The 22,446-nt window shown below is 41.2% G+C and overlaps 1 protein-coding gene across 1 annotated transcript in view; it reads left to right on the top strand.

Moving 5' to 3' along the window:
• The window catches only part of CUBN (cubilin), a 1,289,359-nt gene that overhangs the window by 1,252,694 nt on the left and 14,219 nt on the right, over positions 1 to 22,446 (top strand). The window contains exon 65 of the mRNA XM_085631507.1: positions 5,732 to 5,897. Within this exon, the coding sequence (XP_085487633.1) occupies positions 5,732 to 5,897 (166 nt within the window). The remainder of the gene's footprint in view (positions 1 to 5,731; positions 5,898 to 22,446) is intronic.

Below are 22,446 nucleotides of genomic sequence, written 5' to 3'. Positions count from 1 at the left end.
TCTCACTCCTTTCAAGAAGTGCAAACACCAATAGAGTCTAGGTGTTAGGAAAGATAATGACACCATTTCTCAAACTGTGGCTATTTAAGCCCGTTTGTATGAGTCTCGTCTCTGGGGACACGCAGGCTGCGGTGACGCAGCTCGGACCCTCCGCTCTCTTGGTGTCTGCCTCAATACGTCCCGATTGGACTGGTGCTTTTGACTAGGTCTGGGCTTGAAATGTGGAATCTTATTATGAATAAAGTAAAACCAATGCAAAACAAGTAGAAGTCGTGTTGATGATTTATAACTCTAATCATGTCAAACTAGAAAAGTATGCACCTTTTTAGCTTTTCAGATATTTTTTGGGAAATGCACCCTCTGCCCTTCCCAACAAAGGGGCATACGCCATCTTTTGTGAAAACAGTAGTCAGGTATTTTCACTAGAGCCTGTACTTCTTTTCATAATCCCATAGTAGTTCCAGTTTCTATCCAGTTTGCGGGGTTTCCTATAGCAGACTTTCTATGGAAAATTGGCCCTGTCAAATGTATTGGGTTCTTTGGACCAGCATTCCCGGGATCAGGTGTGTTGCCTTTCGGCAGAAAGAGAGCTTTAGCTCTTTTGCCTCGCAGCCGTACTATTGAGAACAGGACAGATTTGGCCTGGACTATTATGGTACTATTAAAGGACATATTTCTTCTCCTTCTTCAATCGGGTACTAACATTTTAATAAACATTATTCAACACAGTTTGTCATCCTCATTTGTGGCACTACAGGCACAGAAGCGGTGGGAGATATCAGATTCATCTTGTACTCAGAGACTGCAAGCCTTCTTGGCTTTTAAGCAATGTTGTTGCTCATTCCTTTGATGTCTTCCATTAAATCGCTACTGAAAGGGATGGCGGGGGTGGCTTAACAGCTAGAGCTGCCGACTTTGAATAATAATACTACAGGTGCACAAGATTAACTAAAAATTGGTGGGAAGTTACTGTAATATCCCTGTCATACTTTGCTGGCAAGTCTGAACTCGGAAACAATGTATCAACTTGAGTCAGTTTAGGATAAATATTTTTTAAAAAGAAGGGTAACACTCATGTGTTTACACTTCATAATAAAGTATCTGAAAGTGTCTCAAACCTTGCCATACTTACTTCAGGCTTTGAAAATGATTGAGAGCCGCACCTCTCGTCGAGCAGCTAATCTTCCCTGATTCATCCCTATATGTTGAGGTCCTGAAACAGCATGAGCAGGCAGCACTTGGTGAATAGAACAGGTAGCTTTTGAGATGTTTACAATTTCTTTTGAAATTCTTGGTTTGTAGTCATCTTGTGAGGTCACATTCAGAAACAAAATCTGGCACATTCTCTGCTTTTCATTATCAGGGAACTGTAGTAAGGATTATTTCTTGCCTCAACGGGGATCCTCTACATGGAACTTAGCCAGCCTCCCACTGAGCTCCACAAGTGCCATCTTGGGCCGACATAACCAAACCTTCTGGTTATGTAAGTGAAAGTGACATTTGTATTGAAGTTTATATTATACTGTGGTGTGTTGGAATGTGTGCAAAAAGTTCATGTGTGCACAGGTTTTGCAGTGTTTGCTTTTTTCAATCTATATCACATGTTCTGTTATGGGATTGATCAGTCTTCAGTTTTGGAGTTGCATGTGTCCCCTCCCAAATCCAACTTTCAGTCACCAAAAAAGTGAAGAACACAACTGGACATTTAGAGCTGCTAGATGTTGGTGGGTGAAAGAGTAATAAGAAAGTGAACTTGAGAGACATAGATGGTGGAATAAAAATATGACCGTAATATATGTACTTGTTTGCCTTTGAGGGATAACCTGTAAGAAAACTTGAATACACAAAACAGAAGGTTTTTACCACAGGTTTCGACACCTGTAGCTATGCCCTCGATGACCTTCATACACTCTGCACTTTGGTTTGATTCCCACAGTAACAAAAGGCTTGTGTACTCAGTACTCACAAGTCATTTAATCACCTTGCTTCAGCTGCTACTATCTTCACCCAGTATTAGCTTACAAATTGCTTTTTGGCTTCAGAACATGTTTAATTGGTAGGAGAAGCTAAATAAATGTGGAATTAATTTTGAGTTCTTTGAGGTAATGTGCATGTCTGTATTATATGTTGACCTAATAATCAAAAGCAAGAGAGCTTATGGCAGAAATGAAGGCTACTTTCAGAGGCTCTGCAACAAGGTACCCCATAGAGGTCAACAAGACACAGTATGGCCCTGGCATATTGGGCAGCTGAAAGTATGCTGGAAGAGCTGGGATCAAGTCCTGATGACTTCTGAAAAATTCTTTATAGAGATTATTTGGTTCTTTGAATGATACCACTACTGGTTTAAATAAAAGTTGCATTTCCAGGAGGACTTCTCTCATTTATTTTCCTGAGTAATCGTTGTAAATTCAGTTTCTTTTAGCATTGAAGTAGGTGTGTCTGTGTAGGCTTGGGGCTCATTCACAATCTTTGGCTATAGTCATTATTTAAAATGTCATTAAAGGGCCAGTTGGCAGTCTCTGAGCTTATTCTATTACACTTTGCTAAATTGGTGGCATATAGTGTGTGTTCCTCCAAAAAAACCATCAGCGGCAGCGGTCTTCCACCTGGGGTATTAAAATGTGGTCACTGGCCCAGCAGCAGTGTTTCTGATGCAGTGTATATTTTCTCATATGTGTTGATGCAGGTGTGTATATTTTGACTGTACAAGTGTTAAATGTATACATATGAATGATATGTGAAAAAATATCCCTATAACCAGTACTTTCCCATTGCTGGACTCTGGACCAGATGTGCCCAGTTCAGTCAATGGGTAACAAAAATAGTGGCCTGCAACTAAAATATAAGTAAAATAAATAAGTATTCCATAAATTACATAATTAAAATCAATCAAAATATGAATAATTAATTGTTAATTATAATTATTACCTAATTAACTTCCCATCCTATACCCCTACATAATTAATAGCCTGCAAATCACATATAGCAAAAATAAATCATTACGTAATTTAAATATTGAATATCAATTATATAACTAAATAAAATGTTTCACATAATTCATGTTTTTATTAACTAAAGAACTTCCTACCCTATCCCCTATAAACCCAACAACACACTATGACACTATAAATAATAAATACAAAATTCTAAATCAAATAAAATGATCATCTATATTTAAAAAAAATATCACAGATTAAAAAAAAATCAACTAAAACGCAAATAATTAAAAAACAATATTTTTAACCACTATATTATTGAAAAAAATAGTATAGTCAATCTCTTCCCTCCAAAATCCAACCCTTTCCCTACTGGTTCACAGACTGGAGTGGGAATAGAAAACGTTACCCCTCCAAAGACCTGCACTTTCCCCACGGTAGCGCTGTTTGGCGTGGGAATAGTAAATTTACCCCTCTGAAATTCAACACTTTCCCTACTGTTGCACACACTGGAGTGCGAATAGTAAAATTCACCTCTCCGAAGCACAACACTTTCCCTATTGTTACGTAAACTACAGTATGAATAGTATATTTAATGTTCATAGACCACAGTAGTTTTCATCATTTTGGTTAAATAGATTTTATAGAACTAATTGTTTTTTTTATATTCTACATTACTTGTTTTTATTTTAAAATTTATTTTAATGTTTACAGTATGTTTTGTAAATGAGTTTTTTTTATTTTTCAACTTTTTTATATTTTCTTTCCATCTACATTGATTAATATATCCCCACGGGCCCCAAATGGAGGCTTCAGGGTGAAGAGGTCCTTCTATGGGACCCCAAAGTCAGATTCCGACAGTTGTTTCATGTTGGACAGACCGATTCGGAACAGCTGTCAGAATCGGTCATCGTAATCGCTTGGTCGGAAACCATGTTCATAGAGCTGTACGATTCGGCTCTGAACGACTGGGGCTGTCCGAATCGGACAGCCCGAACGGTTTCCTTGTATCGAAACATGGGTTCCAAATCGGATTTCAGATTCCGAATCCCATTTGGAGCCTTTCCAAACAGCATGGTAATCGGCCCCTACATTGGAGTTGGTTGATGTCACTTTCAAAACACCAGTTGTGTCTTTTCCGTTAATATGACTACATTGAAGTATTCCTTGGAGAGATGGGGCGTGCTTTATTTGCTTGACAAAGGCTTTTCACCGAAACGCTTCGTTTGCACAATAAATGACTCTGCTAACCTCTGGTGTGCTGAATCCTTTATTTTCTTGATTGGAATTGGATTTGTTTTGCATAAATATATATATGTATGAACATGCACACACATATATGTGTTTGTGTGTTTATAGAAATATATATTTATATATAGTATTAAATTATTTAATACTAGTTGAATTGATTTGATTTACTTTACATTAAAACTATATATTAAAACCTTTAACATTTACTACTTTAAACTCTATTTATATTAAAAATCCTCTATTTTATGGACAATAATAGTGTTAACAATATTTTTTTCCTCGATATGTTTGTACATACTATTATACATATAGGATCACAATATTGCGGTAAACGATATTTTTGACTCAATACTTTCGTCAACGATATTGTTTACCACAAAACTGTGTCAGTGAGCCTTTGGCATCATCATCATCTTCATCCTCCTGTTTGTCAGCAATAGATATATTTTTCAATTGAGATGAGATTTGAATTCAACATAAAATGTGTGCTAGATTTCTAAAGGCATTATCCTGTCAACATTGCTTATTGTCTTATTTTTGAGGAAAAATTAACTGCACTGCTGGAATGCCTAACAGTGAATCCTCTTCTTTAATTGAAATAAGGATAGGATATGAATAGGTTATGACTGGCATTAATCAGAACAGAGTTTTAAAGAAGAACTATATATACCTCAAGTACACTATTGCAGAATCGAATGCCATTACTCTCACTCCACAGATTGGTAGCCATACTTCATTTGTAGAGCTTTATCTTTGGATGTAGGCCTCATCTTTAGAGGAGTGTGCGGTTGAGACACACATCACCATTATGTACCAACTCTCCCCACTTGGCCAGGGTTTCTAGCATACAATATTGGGATTGTATGATAGTGCTGGGGATTTATCTCTGAGGATTTGGAGACATTTACCAGAGTTGTGCACTCTGGCTGCACCTTGGTTTCTTGCATCTTCAGTGTGATTTTGGCTCCTTGTAACCTCAGTGTAATTTTCATTCTAATCACAATGTGTTGAATCAGGAGCACCGCATGAATCCATCCTAGGAGGTCCTAGAAAATATCTAGCACTGCTTTTAGGACCACCGCTTATTGTGTGGACAAGTACACTATTGGGAGAGTGTGCAATGACCTTTTATAATTTCTTCTCACTTCCCTGTAGTTGTATTTTAACCTCAGACAAATCACCATCCAGGGAACTAAACCACACAGAGGGACATGACAGTAAAATCTTTTAAATTATATGAAGATTTGTTTTCCATTAATTATGTTCCAATACAATTATTAAAAAGAGCTGCAGACCTAGAAGAAGAAGGACAATTACCAATACTAAGCAATACTGAATTTTAACTGAAAGTTAACTATTGAAAGAAAAGCAATAAACATTTGAAAGTGCTTTAATTCATAATATTTACAAGAATGATTACGTAATCAAGCAATTCAATTTACCTGTATTAAGTTTTCAAAAAATAGTTCTCACCTGGTTCCCACCTGGACTGTAATGTCTAAATTATGCTAATTGACATTTGTTTGTCCTTTTTTCCTCAGGTAAAAAATGGCAGTGATGCCAGCTCGCCATTGCTTGGCAAGTATTGCGGGAGGACTGTACCCAGCCCAATATTTCCAGATAACAACGTAGTGCACTTACGGTTTGTAAGTGATTTTATTTCAGCTGGAAGTGGATATGAGATCACTTGGACTTCCTCTCCGACTGGTAAGATTGCCAAAGACTCATATTTACCTTATATTTTTAATGAATTGTAACCCATGGCTGCATTGGATGAAATCTTATATTGAAGAAATTGGAAGGGAATGGATAACTCTATGTATACATGGGTATTTGTAATGTGCAAACCTAGGGGCATATTTACAAGCCCCTATCACCACCACTTAACGTGGCTTACGCTACCTTGTAAATAAGGCCCCCTTTTACTCAACACTAAGCGGTGAAAGGGGGGGGCAATGGGTGTTGTGGTGGGCTTCCACCGCAACACCCATTGATTTTGATGCTGTCCCCTGTTTACAAGAGCAGCGTAAATAGGAGGCGGCGCCGCAATAAAGACCAGGAGAAAACCAGGTCTTAAACAGGTGAAACGAGGAAAAATGCATTATTTCTGCTGTTTTCCTGTGTGATGCCATGGGCAGCACACCTAGAAACAGAAAAACACCAATGATTGTTTGTCTGCAGCAAGGTACCCCTTCTGGCACCTGAACAATCATGTATAAAAATGCCGTTTTGCTAATTCTCTGTGTGCTACATTAACCAGCATGCATAGAAGTTACAAAACAGAATTTCAAGATTGTTCATGTGCAGGAAGGGGGCTCTTCCTGCACATAAACAATTGTCCCTTCAACACAGGCACCCTTGCACTATGGTGCAAGGGTGCCTGTGTTGGCGCTAGGCAGCAAAATTTAGCACCAGCGCAGGGGTAAACACTTTGCTGCACCCTATCCTAGTACAAAAAGTGACAAAGCGTGTTGTCAGACTTCTTGGCTGAACGACACACTTCACTTCTCTCTTGTACATATGCCACCTAGTTAGAGACCAACAGGGTACTGAACAAATACTGGGAGCCTTAGCATAAGGCACAGGATTGCTTGCAATGGGACTTATAGCATGTGGATGGTGGACCATATCATGTAGAAACGTGGCAATTATAATCACCTTTTATTTATTAATTAAACTCCACTCTATTCCACATTTATGTGTGAATTTGTAAACTTAAGTGTGAACTGCAAATGGGTGCAAAAATATGATTCTTTCTCTTATCATTATTAACGTAAACCACTTTATACCTAAAAACATTGCTCGAGAAGAGGCCATTGCATGGTCCAGTACAACTATCCTTTAAAAATTCAAAACATTCATCAACACTGATACTTTGGGTGGAATGGTGCTCCAGGAGGATATATGTTTTCCAATAAAATTGAAGATGATGTATCTTTGCAGAAAAAGATTCAATCCTTTATTTTCTCCCTTGACACATATTTACACATGGAAATCGTCCAGCCAGTGCATTTTATTCAGGATAAAGAGTTTTTCTGAACTTCCTCAGGGCTTATTAATGTCTTGGTATTAGTAATAGAATTGAACTTCAGTGAAATTCCAAATACGTGTGTAGTCCATGGGGAATGTGCTCCCATCAATTCCCCTTAGCTCTGGCACTCAGAGGATGCAATATTTCATCCCAAACATTGTACGGTTTCTTAAACTCCGGTACCCAAAGGATATGATTTTTCTTCCAAAAATCGCAAAGCATACTTGAATTATGAGATACAGAAGGTGCAATCTGTCGCCAAAAAATACAAAGCATCCTTCAACTGTAGCACCAAGAAGATTCAATTTGTCTCCCAAAAAATTCAAGGCAGTCTTCCACTTTGGAAACCATAGAATGTAATGTCCTTCAAATCATACTTAGGCGGATACTGGTCTGGGGTTGCTTGTGTTTCAGTCCGGAGGAGACCTGGACTGGCATTTTGGCCTGAAATCTACATGTCAGAGCTGGTCAAGAATTTATTTCCATATGCCTGGTCTCTGTCTAGAGTACCAAAGTGTGGGAAAAATTGACATTTGTGAATGCAGCCAGTGTGATTGCCAGTAGTTGAGTTGAATACAAGAATTCCTTTCATCACTTAGTTGTTTGTCCTAAAATTCAAAGCATCCTCCAAGTCTGGCACCCAGAGGTTCTAATTTGCCTCTACCCTGACACCCTGTACACAGCAGTGTTCTTTATCCTTGATGATGTCTTAGACAAATACACAAGACCTTCTATAAGATAACAACATAGCCCTGTCCACAATTACAAATGTGATCCATAAGTTCCAGACGCAGGTACTCTAGGTGACAAAACTCGTGAAAATGTGGATATGTAAATAAGCAGGGAGTCCTTGAAAGGCATGAGCACTTCAGTTGTGGTGGTAAGATTTTGAAGTGCCCATTTTTAATGACTCTTGTTTTAGCCCTTATCACAGAAAAAGGTTGAAATATGACCTGGGACACTGCAGGGGAGGGCAGTGGCGATGGAACTTGGGGTGTGGCAGGTGCTGCTACACCGCTCTAGATGAGCTGGAAGGAGTTCCGTTGGATAATGGAATATAATGAGGGATTTTCAAGTTATTGGCAGAACTAGCTGTCTTTTAAATATTGCATTCTAGAGAGCATCTCCTACAAATGACTACTTATTTTATTAATTAATTCCATGTAACAATTAGTTTGGTTGCAAGGAGTCACTATGTTTAAACAGTAACTTTAGTGACAATTTTATTGTAGTCATGGAGCATGAATGGAAAGCATCTGAACGACATTTTGACACACATAATTGCACAGCAAGCCTTGCTCCCTTTCATAAAGTTTACAATCACCTGAGGAGGCAAATGTGTCCACTTGATGCTGTAATGGGATGGAAAAAGGAGCTAGATCCACATAGGTAAAGTTAGACCAAGGTCTAAGTTTTGACCTGAAGTCTAACTTTACTGCTTTTCGGGGGTTCACAAAGGTAAATTTTGAGTAATATCTTTACTTGGGTCGAAGTTTCTGCATTTGGGGTGGTATCTCCATACGTGGGGTGGGATTCACTGTCCTGAGTGTGGAAACTCCACCCGAGTGTGGAAACTCCTCAGTTTTAAAGATACTACTCGTAACTTACCTTTCTGAATATCGAAAAGTAGTATGGGTAGACTTTTGGTCTAAACTTAGACCTTTGGTTTAACTTTACCTTTGTAAATAGGGCCTAGGATTTTAAGAAAGGTAAGAAAGCAAACCAAACTGCAATATTAATACCAATGTCATATAATATTTTTCTTTTTGAAAGTTAGAGAAATGTGACATTATTGTTGGCCAACAGATCAATTTCTTTTGTATCAATGATGCTCACTGTAAGTTTGTCTAACATTTGTACATTTTTATCTTTAAATATTCTATATTATGATTAATAATATTATGAACATGAGCTATTGAGTTACTATACTATTACGTGACCTTTAACCACTAAGCACAAATACACTCTTGAAGCTCTACTATCATCATTGTACATTGACACAGGAGTGAGGTGTACAGCCGTTTTTAAACAAAATCACGCTGCCTGCCTGGCCTGTGCTTTTGCACTATTTCTGTGCACACACTGCAGACAGCACAGCATGGAAATACAGAGTAGCAAGTAACAATGTCTGTGTATGTTGGAGTCTGTCTCCACCTCTTGTGCTGAAAGGAGGAGTTTGTGTGTTACTGCATGCACCGCAGACTTCAACAGTTTGCTAGAAATATTCTTCATTTACCTCTATCTATCCAAAATCTACATATGTGTATTCAAGGGACACACACAAATCACAGGTTTGCCCAGGAATGCCAGGGAAATGTATGGAAGTTCACCATTATTGTGGATGAAAACCCATGCAGGCATCCTATTTGCGCTCAGAGACCTACCAGCGTTTGATCAATCGACAATGCCAAGTAGCCATGTACAATTACAACATATCTGCTTTATTTGTGTTATTTATGTAGTGCAGACCTGATATAGAACAGTGGAGTATCTTACACAGTAACAGAAATATGTGTCAAGTGTGCATAGTCACAGAATGCACACAACAACGTTGGCATAGCTCATACAAACATAACTTGATTTATCCAAAGTTTTGGGGTGAAGGAGAAGGGTTGTTTCTCATTTTACTCCTGGTGCTCTCTCAGGCTCTCTTGCTGTAAGAAGGGTAAGCTGCAAGTTCTGTGGGAGATCTGGAGCATATCTTCAAGACAGTCAGCATGTCTGTTGTAGGCACATCGACCACGCATAACATTCAAGCCTCCACTCAAAGTTGAAGAAGAAACTGACTTCCTTAATTGTAATAGAATGACCTATGACAAACCCATCATTGCTTTAACCCTATTCTTGGATGCTTCCTAAGAGTGGAAGACCCCATATTGGAACGAATGTGTTACTTTTAACAGTATTCGAAGTTTTTACCTTACAAACCTCATAATTCTTGTGACTACTGTGCTTGCAACCCAAAGGTCATCACATTTCCAACGGTCAAGCACAGAGCAATCTCTATACAGCACTTTTATCGCCTTTGCATCAGCCTACGATGATGTGAATAGAGCAGGCTCTGTGCAAAATTGGCCAACTGGAGCATTCTTGTCCGCCTTCTATCAGCAAGTATGTCTCTACACAGACACGTGTGTCCAAGTCAAACTTTCATCAAAATGGGTCACCTCAGGAAGAATTGCAACCAATATAGGACTAAAACAAGTCTGGGTTTTAGCTCTTCCACTGTCCAATTTATACCTATCAGAGTTAACTCAAACCATGACTAGAGCCTTCCTGTTGAAGGTAGTAAGCAGTAAGATCCATGCCCTGCAATACACTGACGACACCATGACATTAGGCTCCAAAGATCATTAGAAGCACTAGCTACCTTCTGCAATACCAACAGCATTAAAATCAAGAGCTCTAAATCCAAGATTATAGTTTGGTCAGAGGCTGAGTAAAAAGGGTAACTAGTTTCTGGAAAAACTTCCTATAAATATTCAGGATTATGGATACATGAAAGAGGGCGCAAAGAGACTCATCTAAAAGCGCTTAAGAATTCTGAGTAGGCTCCAAACTCTGCTTTTCAAAAACTGCTTACCAACATGACGGCCCCAGACAAAACAATACAGTGCAATGTTATAGGAAGACAATGAATGCTGAAGCTGACTTATGGAATTACTGCATTCAGGAACAGATTCAGCACCTGGCTGGAGAGGACACAGTGCAGCTGCTATCACCGCCTTTTCCATCTGCCAGACTCCACGGCACTAAGACAAACCCACCTAGAAGTTAACCTAACAAGGCAAGAGCTGGCTTTGCATGCCAAGTGTATCTCTTTATTTATCAACAATGACCTCAGCTGTTGCTTCTAACTCTTGAAGCAAATGCCTTGTGGGAATCTAATCTCCCAAGCAAATGCCTGGTAACAGTTTTGGAGAAGCAAGCTAAACTTGTATTCATTGCAGAGGACCAAAAAGAGCTGAGCAAGGAAGCAAAAGCAATTATTCTGTCCAAACTGTATGATCCACCAAAATGGCCGACATACTTAAGTCAATCGCTCTCACTGGAGTTGGACGACAATTTATCTGGTTCCGGCTAAGAGTAATACCTCTCAGGGGACATTGGGAGCAGAGGCTCACAGTGATTCCGATCAGGAATGTGGCCTGTTCCAGGCCGCCCCCGAAATACTACGCCATATTACATGCATTCACAAAATAACTACTTCCACTTAGGAAACCCTGGCTGTGACCAAGCTTCCACCTTCCGGATATAAGATCTTGCAATGAGTGCTTCCTCTTGCCAGTTGATAGCATGTTTTTTAAAATTCGTCCAAATTTCCACGAAATGAGTAAAGAACTAGAGCTCACAATAGCTGATCTCAGCCCTGGGACTGGTAGCAGAGTGACCATATCCTGTTTGTTATTATTGCTATTTTAGGCGAGATTTGAGAGTATGTTTTAAGGTCTTATTTGTCAAAGACTAAACATGTTTTTCCCTGCATATTCTACAACTATGTGCAATATGGGTGGCTCCCATGGGCAAACGTTTCTACTCTTCTTTTTACTGAGCATAAGCACTTCATTCATTCTGAATTCTATTGATTTCATGTGCAATAGGTGCTCTTTTGAGGTTAAGGATGAAAGAATATTGTAATGATTTTAATCAATCGTACAACATTTTTATTTTCTATTCTATTCCCATCTGGGTTTTTTCACATGAAAATGAGGGCCATCACTTTCCTCTTTAGTGGATTGATATAAATATAATTTCGATCCTGTAACAAAGGCGCTGGGGAAGCGGCTTTAAAGTTAAATCAATGAGGAAACATTTTAGGTGGACTGTAAAGTTAATGCCAGGATGCGGACATGGGAAAAATCGGAAAGTCTCTGAACTGTGAGTAGGACCGAATTTGGGATCTACACAAAGACTTATGAGTTATAAAAATGTAGATCATGCTAGTTACAATGCATAAGCTTCCCGAATGTGATTCTGTTAAATTCATCGGCACCACACGCATACTTCCAAAAAAGTATTTTCCATAACAACTACAATATAATAAAATTAACTAGAAAAAGAATACAAATTCATATATTATTATTATTATTATCATTATCATCGTCATCATCATCTGGTTGTATATAGTGCTTGATAGCTAGTTTTTTTGCTGTTTCTAAGCACTTGCATTTATCACATGCTCCATGTCTGCCTGGGTGCCAAGATGTAGCATTGTAATATTAGGCCTCACTCAGAGATGCCTCTGTCTGGGAGGCCGTAATATGTTTTTAAGGGCCCACTCCCGCCTCCAGAAATGACAAGAGTGCTGTTGGCTTTGCATGGCTACTTCTGTAGCTTTAGGATTTTAAATGATACTTCCCAAATGTGTTTCTTACATTTGGCTATTTGAGTAGTTCAGTTCATAAACTTTATTCGGGTAACTTAATACCCATAAAAGCACAACGTCATAACAAAAAATAAATAGCAAAATGGAGGATTGACAGTACACAATAATCAAACTTTTGTAATAATATAACTATAACATTTGATAAGTTTTTATGACAAATTAAAAAAGAACTTCATTGGTGATGAATAAATAATTTGCTGTTTTTAAAACATTATATCAGCTAGCAATTACACAGAGATAGTCAATCGGGTAAAAACTCAGGGATGAGCCATAGCTATTTGAGTAAACAGCTGTCTGTTAAATGTCTTCTGCTAAAAACTTCCTGCTTTGTGATTCATTTATTTATTTTAAGGAAATTAATTTTTTTAAGACATTTTTTTTCAGCAACGTTTTTTCAGTCGCCCTCCTTTCTGTCACAACAAAAACGTGCTAATGGGAAGCTTCACACCTCACATCATGGACAACGTATACATTAACCAAATCACACATAAAAAAAATCCAGCATATAGGCATTGTAATTAGGGTTACCACGTGGCATTGATGCAAATTCTGGGTGGTAACTACAAAAATTCAGGGAAAAGGGTCAAAATTCAGAACAAAAATTCAGGACAAAGAGTCCATTTTATGGACACCTCTGAATAGGTCAAGCAATAATATAAAGGTAAGTAACCAGACAGCTGATACATGTACAAGAGAAAGTAGGTTTATTTTCTTTGGTTTGTATAATGCAGAACACTGTTGCAAAAAATACAAATGTAACTGGATTTATATAAAGATTAAACAAATACTACCAAACATCCACTCTAAACCGAATTTGACAGAGAGAGGACAGAGAGAGTATCATTTGAGAGATCATGTGCATGTCTGTGTGCACTTTGCATTGATTGTTTCTGACAATAGTAGTGGAGGCTTTGAGCCCAACTCCTCTCAGTGCTACATGCTCTACAGCTGCTTCTACCAACCTAGAAAGGTCTCAGTCTTTAGTAGTGGCTTTAATGTCTTCTACTAGGCCATATTGCAGCATGATAAAACATAAACAAGCCCTATCAAAACCAATAGGTTTTACGCAAGCACTTGAGTGCTGGCCATAGCAATAAATAATGCTCACTGCAGGTAAAACCAATTAAAATAAGATTGCTTAGTCTATGCATGGGCCAGGTCGACTCCTGGAGTCTTTCACACTCCAATGTTTAATCTGGGGCTCACACAGCTTTTTCTAAGCCGACTACTTTCTAAAGCCACTACTCTACCATGTATGCCTTTGAGTACACATGCACCAGACAGAGACCTATCAGATCATTCCTCACTAACACTCAAGCTTGACCTGGTGGAAAAAAGGAAAAGCCGGGGTGGAGACTTAGTGCATGGTTGCTGCCTGATTCTAAACTTATGGCCCAGCTGATGACAGATGTTTACATTTTCAAATGAATGCAGGGACAGTGTGCTCTCCACAGGCATTATCGGAAGTATTTAAGGCCATAATCTGAGATGCTGTGCTGCCACAACCCTTTCCAGCAGGAAACAGTGCATTCAGGGCTCCTCGCCCAGGAAACATATCTTCCTACTTCACTTACACCTGAAATACTCTCAAACATAGCCCACCACAAATGTCTCCTATGGCAAACTCATCTAAACCAAGATCAAGAGTCTTCGCTGTTGACACATCACCACCACTACCACTACCACTGGGAAAACAAAATACACAAGCTCCTTTGTCGTGGTCCATGGATGATTCACATCTTCTGCATCTTTTATTCAAGGGCAACCGCTCCACCACCAGTCTCTCACCACTGGCCTCCAAGACAATGTGGGTATGGGCTGGTAGACTCTGGCCATTATATGAACCACTCAGTGAAATTCCGCTAAATCCGGGCATAGTATTAAAAGAAGTCCATTCCTCTATCATGCTTTAGGGACTGGGGCATCAAATGCATTTCACAATTATGGGGGTGGTGATGAGGAATACTCTCTTTTACCAGCCTACAATCAAAATGTTGGCCCCAGAAACATCAATTTCTTATGTGCTCACAGCTTTTCTGTGATGCCTTTCCCCACCTGAAATCAATCAACGGCCTCCCACAGTTTAACCTACTAAACGCCAAACTACTTGTGGGTGCAGTGAGGTGGCATAGAATATCTCGGCTATTTTGATCACTCATAATCACCACCATCAATCAATTTTCCATACTGTGCAAAGCTTGGGAGGCAGACTTTGGCACACTCAATGAAGAGAGTTGTGAGATGCCTTGATGGCTCCAACAAAGTTGACAATCTCAGACCACTTCAGATTAATCCATTTCAATTACCTCCACTGCATCTTCTTGACAAACAAGAAGCTCTGGAGCTTCTGACGTGACTCCTACCCCTGATGCTTAATATGTAATTATGCAGAGGGAATCTTCCTGCACACAACTGGGCTATGCCTTGCGATGCAGACCTTGTGGCGTTGCGTGGCCCACAGAGTGCCGCAAGTGCTAAGGAGATCGCTTGAGCTCACACCCAACTCTGATCTGCTCAATATTCTACTCGAAATTGAAACAGATACACCAATGCAATTCTACGCATCAGTATGATAGTGACTAAGCAAAACATTGCACAAAATGGGCTTAGAACTACTCCACCTGACATGGAGAGGAAGTGGTGTTATGGCCTGAGCTACCGACTTTGGAACTGGTGAACCAGATTTGAGTCTCGACGTCGGCTCAACATCCTGTGAGTCTGGGAAAATGAATCAAACTCCTTATGCCTAAAAAACAGAATGAGATGTAACTAGTTCTCATGTAAATCACTCCACTATCTTAGGGTCGAGTTCTCGAGCATGTGAAATCCCGTTTTGTGTGTCCCAGGGCACAATCACCAGAAAATATGGGATTCTCTGAAGAATTATTATTCCTGGCATTCCAGAGCAATTATATCGTGCACATGTAGGAGGCATGGACACTTTTGATAAGCGCTTAGTGAGAGGATGGCCAGTGGAAAAGTATTTTTCATATAAACCCATCCATGCACATGCCCAGATCCATCCATCCATGCACCCAGCAAGATCCATCCATACGCCTAGGCCAATCCATTCATGCATTCATCCATCAATCTGTCAATCCATGCACCCACCAGGATCCATCAACCCCCAATATCCATCTGTCAGTCCATCCAACCAGCCATCTAAGCACCCATTCACACAATCACACATCCATCCATCAATGCTCCAATATATTCAACTCTCTATTCATGCCCCCACCCTCATCCATATACCCACCTAGATCCAACCTTCCATCATCCAACCATCCATCTTCCTGACAATGCAACATCCATTCACCCATCTACACCCTCTCCATTAATCCCTAGGCTCTTCATCCACCCACCCATCCATTCACTCATCCATCCTTCTATGCACCCATCAGGCTTCCAGTCCACTCTCAACAATACCAACTAAAACATCCAAATTATGTAACATACTGAAGATTACTTATGCTATATGAGAGAGAAACAGCAAAAAATTGCAACTAAATATGAAAACCATAATAATAAAAGCACAACAGGGAAATGACGAGAGCTTTTTAAAAGTACCACAATGTTACCTGCCTTTGGAGCAATTCTAATGTCTGCCTTGGTAGCGCTGAGCAGGTCAAAACGCTCAGTATGACACAAGCCTGTAAAACTAAACTTGCTGAAATTACAGACAAATGCTGTCCCGTATGACTTCAATAACGTACAAAGGACACGGTGTTCAAATTACGGACAGGTGATAAACAAGTTCTCATCACTAGCGTCTCTCGTTTTTTACCAAATGTAGTAGACATTTATTTATTACTATCCAAATTAGTTTCACACGCCACACAGGACGATATTTAGCAAAAGTTTGTATCCAAAAGATGTCCACTCCTCTGTCCAACCTCTTATCACTTTTCCAATTAACTTGATCTTTCTCTTCTCATGTACAATGCTGCCATCTTGTGGAAATACAATGCCTAGCTCCTAGTTTACCATTCTGTCACAATATTACCCAATCTTTAGACTGTAATGGCTAGGAAAGAATATGCACAGCAAGTTTTTGGGTCATAACAGTAATCAAACACTGGATAACTGCGGTCAATATGTTTTCAGAAAATGACATCGTTCTGAAGGGATTGAAGAGGGAGCTGGATGGAATCTGAGAGCCAGAGTGATGTTACCAAAACACACTACTTTAACTCGCCTCGCTCTTGGCGCTAGCGACAGTCATTTGATTCTCCTATTTAAAAAGTCACACTTTTCATCTTACCTTCCTGCCCGTCTCTCCTCGCAACTACACTTCTTCCTCTGGCCTCTAGGGAAGAAGGATGCATCATGTACCGTTCAACCTGATGGAGTACCGCGTTCCGTCCCGGGACCGGGTCCTGGCTTGTGCAGAAGTAAACGTGCTTATTACTCTTATGGTTGTTCACATTCGAGGGGTACATGGTCAGCCGACTTCTTAACATGAATTCTATTTCTCTTGCGAGGTGTTTTAGGGGATATACGGGACGTAGGTATACGTGCTTTCAGACAACTCTCTTTATTCACTGGTCTATGGTGTGCTTCACAATTTTCTTCTGATCACTACGTCATACAATATGGAGAAATGGGTTAGCCAACGACAGCCATTGACTAACTCTACTGTTAGTGATGGCATGCTGCTCCTTCCCAAGGCAAAAAAACAAAACAATTGATGGACAGAATGTTGAACCATGACAAACATTCACTCCCAGCAAAGAGATCTAGGCCTAAATCCATCTTTTTTTGCTCCCCATGCCATTCCAGTTTAAACCCAGCCACATGCAAATCAGTCTGACCCTGTGCCTCATGGGAACAGTCCAGCCTGAACTGCCAGGCCATCTCTTCCCTGGACCGGAAACAAACATCCTAGGACCGGGGTTTCACCCCTCATCAGCCAGGCTAGCTTGACTCTAGTGGCAGCTCTTTCCCAAGGAGCACATGCACACACAAAGTAGTTTTCCCACTGCCAGGACCATGGGACAGTGTGCTTTTAAAGACTAAAAACTATTTTTGCTTCTTTTCATATTGTTGAAGGCCCAGCTGCTCCCCAGGCCATCAAGTTAAACAAAACCATGACAACGCAAAACCAGCATGATGTCGCCAAGAGGCTGACAGCCAACTCTAGAGCTATTGGCTGTGGTATTGCTCGCTTTTCTAAGAATATACACCTCTCGGCTTAGCGAGGTGGCAAATCTCTGAATCAGAAGGTGTTGGCTCCCAGGAAGTTGAAGAGGATCACACCCCAGGCCCCCCTCCTCCTGGATGTAGTCCTTCTTCTTGAGCTAAGTAAGTAATCTTTATTGTACAGTTAATTAAAACTCACAATTTAAAACTCACGATTTAAAATATTCAAACATTAAAATACATAAATCAGTCTTCTTCTTGAGCTGTCATGGCTCTGACTCTCAGCACTGAGGGTACAACGTCAGGTCTTCACGGATAAGCAGTGTCTTTGGAAGTGGCTGGAAAAGTGCAGCTGTCAGGATGGTCTCTTCTACAAAGCAGTCTTACGCAGAACAGTGAGTGCCTTCTCAGGATTTGTGTTCAAGGAGTGGCTTACATCTCCTACTGAGTGTTACAAAAAGATATCCCTCCTGGGACCTCCAAAGGTCCTATGGTGGTGAAATGAGAAAAAGTATAGGACAGGGAGAACAACCGTCAATGATGTAGGAGGGGGTGTTCTAAAGAGGAACAGAACACCTATAAGAGGCTGCACCTTACTGAATCAGTAATGTCCCCAGTTGTAAGGTGGGAAGGGAGGGAGACCCTTTTGTTATTATAGTCCTCACTCACTCTAATAGTGACATACTTCGTCATCGGGCTCACCCTGGCACCTAAAGTTCAGGGTGGGCTTGACCATATTCCAGGGAGCACTTGTGGTGATTTTGGACATTGGGGCGTAATGTTAAAGATAAAATTCCTCTCCCACTCCTAAAGTATCCTTTATTCATGAAGTGGGGGGGAAGGTTAAAAAAGACTATTTTAGGGTTGGAGGATGTGATGGTCCCTTGATCCTAACTAAACACCAACATGTTTCAGCCCTATTGCTGGCCTATTTATGGTCCCGGGCTTTCGTCAGGGTGGGATGCGAAGAGGTCACTTCCCCCAGAGACGTGAGTGCTGTGTGATCATTCAATTAACATGTAACCCATTTTATAAATGAGGGACAGGTCTAATACCTGTCACTGTTCTCTTCGAGGAATTTCCCCGGTAGGACAAGGTGTAAGCTCCCAAAGAGGGGCTAGGAGGGGGAGGCCTTGTAGTCACACTCTTGTCAAAAGGTCCATCCCCGTAAGAGACCTACTGTGCTCCGCTCCTCTGCTTCCATATCATACCCTCTGCTTCTCATAGAATCCTCTAGTCTTTGCAGGATGTTTGTCAAAAAGGGTAAGCATAGCTATTCTGTAAGTGCAATGAGCAGCAACACAAGCATCGTGGGAAAATTGAGGCCTAGAGATATCTGAACCTCTGGTTAGGTTCTTTCTCAAAGGTTTCCTTTGTATAAACCCCTGGAAGACAGGTGATGTCATTGAAGGCATCCTTGCTGAAACTATAGTAAAAGGCTACTTGAACTCATTGCCAGCAGCATCATGTTCCTGAATGTAGTTACCTGTACTCATCGATTTGCATTTATTCCTTCCATTTGGAACAGGCGATTTTTCTTACCCATTTAATGCAGATAGTTCCAGGCAAGACGAGGCATGATTTAAGTCTGTCCAATGTAAGCAGGGCTGACTTATCTCAGTTACCTCAGTCCCAGTTATTTCAGCAGTTTGAAATTCTTTTGGCGTCGCTCTGAATGTGAGCAGGTCTATCCCCACAGCTTTCACTCTTTGGATCTCTGTATCTGATAGACCTCAACTACTCTGTCAGTTTTTATAGCCCATTACCAGTTGTACTTGAAAGTTCCCAAAGGTGGGCAGCTGTTGCATTCAATCTCCCCTTAAGCAGCAAATCTAATTGGACTACATTAAATTAAGACTAGTATTGCAGTTTCATCCTGTTGTGGCTTTTGTTGTGGCGTTGTTGCAGTACTTATTTTTGCATAGGCCCAGATGTAAATACTGAGGCAATGATGAGGTATAAAACACGGATTCATATAATCACCATTAAACTAAGCATTCCCTTCCTCCCTAAGTCCTTAAGACCCTCCTCCTTCTCCTGTATTGGGTGGTTGAATCAGGAGATGGGTGTGAACTTAACTATACTTGACAGGAAATATGTAAAATTATCCCCCTCCCTTTATGATACACAAAGTTGTGGAGCCTTGAGGAGGGATGAGCCAGTAGAGGACGGTGAAAAGGTGTCATTTTTTTCAGAGGGAACTGTAACGCCCTGAACGTCTCAGGATCGTTTAACAGACACGACAATGAGGACGCAACCACTTGTGAAGGGTTAGTTCTTTTAATGAAGGCAAATAAAATACAAAGAACAAACAAAAGTTATAGTCACTGGAATCCTCCAGGCTAAGTACGTTACCAGCCCACAGCACGGATGGTCCTAACCGTCCTCTGCATATACGCCGATCCCGGCGTATGCCAACAGAGGGCAGAAATGAAATGGCCGACAATGCCAATCGGTAGGCTGTGAGGGGCACGAAGAGTGTTGGGGAGAATCGAGGAGTCAGGGAAACACCCAGCCGGGGTCTCTACCTGAAGGGAGCAGCCGCTCAACCTCTTCCTCAGACTGCACCGGGACGCGGAGTCACCTCCTGGTGATGCGTCACCGATACCCCAATCACAAGCAAGAAGACTGAACCGAGAGCAGCCGCTCGATCGATCCTGTGGACTTCCGAGTCTGTAACGCGGCAAACACCTCCTGGTGTGCGTTACAGCTGGCAGTCCCTGTGTCTCTGGTCGGGCTGGGAGTTACGACTCCAACCAGCAAAAGCGCCACTGCGCTTGGACTCAGCCGAGTCAAAAAGCGAAGCTCAATGGTTGACCGGTAGAGCTTCCGGGTCCTTCACAGGTGACGATGGGGCAAGACACGGCCCAGGGAGTAACGACTCGACCTACCTCCGTTCTTGCCTTACTGGAGCACCACTCCGGAACACTGCTCTTCACGAAGCAGGTACGTCGGTGTAAACACAATATCCGACAGCCTTGTACCTCCCGGTTCCTCCCTTTATAGGGCGTGTTTTCCTTGAGTTATGTAACAGCTCTCCTGTTTACATAAGGGCGTGTTTCCCTTGAGTTATGTAACAGCTCTCCTGTTTACATAAGGGCGTGTTTCCCTTGAGTTATGTAACAGCTCTCCTGTTTACATAAGGGCGTGTTTCCCTTGTATGACAGGAATTCTTGACAGTAACAAAGCATCTGCCTCCACATCAGAAATAAGGATATCAAGTGGGGATTGGATAGGGTGAGAAGAGATCAACCCTAAGCAATTAAATGATTCACCTCTATTGTGTATGTTACAGGCAGCTATTGTGGGGTTCACACTACTTCTGGGGATGCATTCCTCCTCTTTGCGATTAATATATCGAATAGTAACTGGTGCTATTATAGGATTGCGACCAGTAAACTTGTTCTTGAATTCACTGTAGGGCTATAAAAGTGCTGTTTTGTTTAGCACCATTTGTGTTTTGTGCTTTTACTCAAAGCTCTCACAGGTGTGCAGGGCTATCTACTGAGGCATAGACCAGGATCACCTGGATCCACCCTCTTATGAAACCGGGAATTGCCTTCAACAGCTCGGTTTGCGATTCAAGCAGCAGCCGGTGAGGGGCTGGCTCACAGTGTAGGTTTACACCATCCTGGATGAGCTGTAACTGTGAATCAGTTAGGCAATAAGGGAGGGTCTGACACAGGCTGTTCGCATAATACTTTTTCATACCAGCTCCGCTAGACTCAGCACTCTCTAGCAGAAGAAAACCAGTGTGCATGTACCCTTCCTCCCTCTTATCCTTAACTGGTGCTCTGAATGTGTATGGTGAGCCTCGTGGGACAGATCACCTACCATGTGTGATGGCTTACCGCGTATCACCATCACTGCCTTGGAGAAGCTGGCCTCAGGTTTGGCTTCAGCAGCAGCAACCAAGGCATGGGTCCAAATACAGCCCCGCTGCCATTCTCTGGAGATTCTCTGGCTCTCGGATGGAGACAGCGGGCAGGGTGAAATTCACTCTGGAACCATCATTAACAGCCAAAAATGTGGAAACAGGACATTATGACCAGAGGTGGAACCACCAACAGCAGTCTTGTGTACTCCCCGATGCACACGTGAACCTTGTCAACAAGTAACAATTAAAAAAAGAAAACAGAGGCCAATTCAGCAAAAATGTGAATGTGAAAGTTTAGTTGTAGTAAAGTTGTAGTAAAGTTAGGAATCCTAACTTTACTACTATTAAATAACTTTTGTGAATACCGAAAGTCGTAAAGTTAGGATTTTTCTCAGTTTAGTAGTAGTAGAGTTAGGAATCCTAACTTTACTACTACTTAATGCCTTTTGTGAATACCGAAAGTCGTAAAGTTAGTATTTTGTCTCAAATTACGTTTGTGAATCGGGCCCTGTGTGTTTATGTAAAGGAGGGGACCTTGTGCTTTTCCGGACATTGTGAGGAGTTACCTGTCACTGCCACCATCAGCTAGTACCAGCGCTGCCGAACCGCTGTCCCCCGCCGCCGCCATTCACACCAGCGACCGCAGAGCGGGGACAGGGCAGGAACTACATCCCCCAGCAGCCTAAGCGCACCGGACCCACAGACGCCCTGTTCGCGCCACGAGGCGCTCAAAAGACCGTCGCTGCCTCGACGGAGTGGGACCTTGTGCTTTTCCGGACATTGTGAGGAGTTACCTGTCACTGCCACCATCAGCTAGTACCAG

The sequence above is a fragment of the Triturus cristatus genome, chromosome 10 (assembly GCF_964204655.1).
Source record: "Triturus cristatus chromosome 10, aTriCri1.1, whole genome shotgun sequence".
Taxonomy (NCBI): Eukaryota; Metazoa; Chordata; class Amphibia; order Caudata; family Salamandridae; genus Triturus; species Triturus cristatus.
Note: the sequence above shows the minus strand (reverse complement) of the source record. Positions and strands in the feature narration are given on the sequence as shown.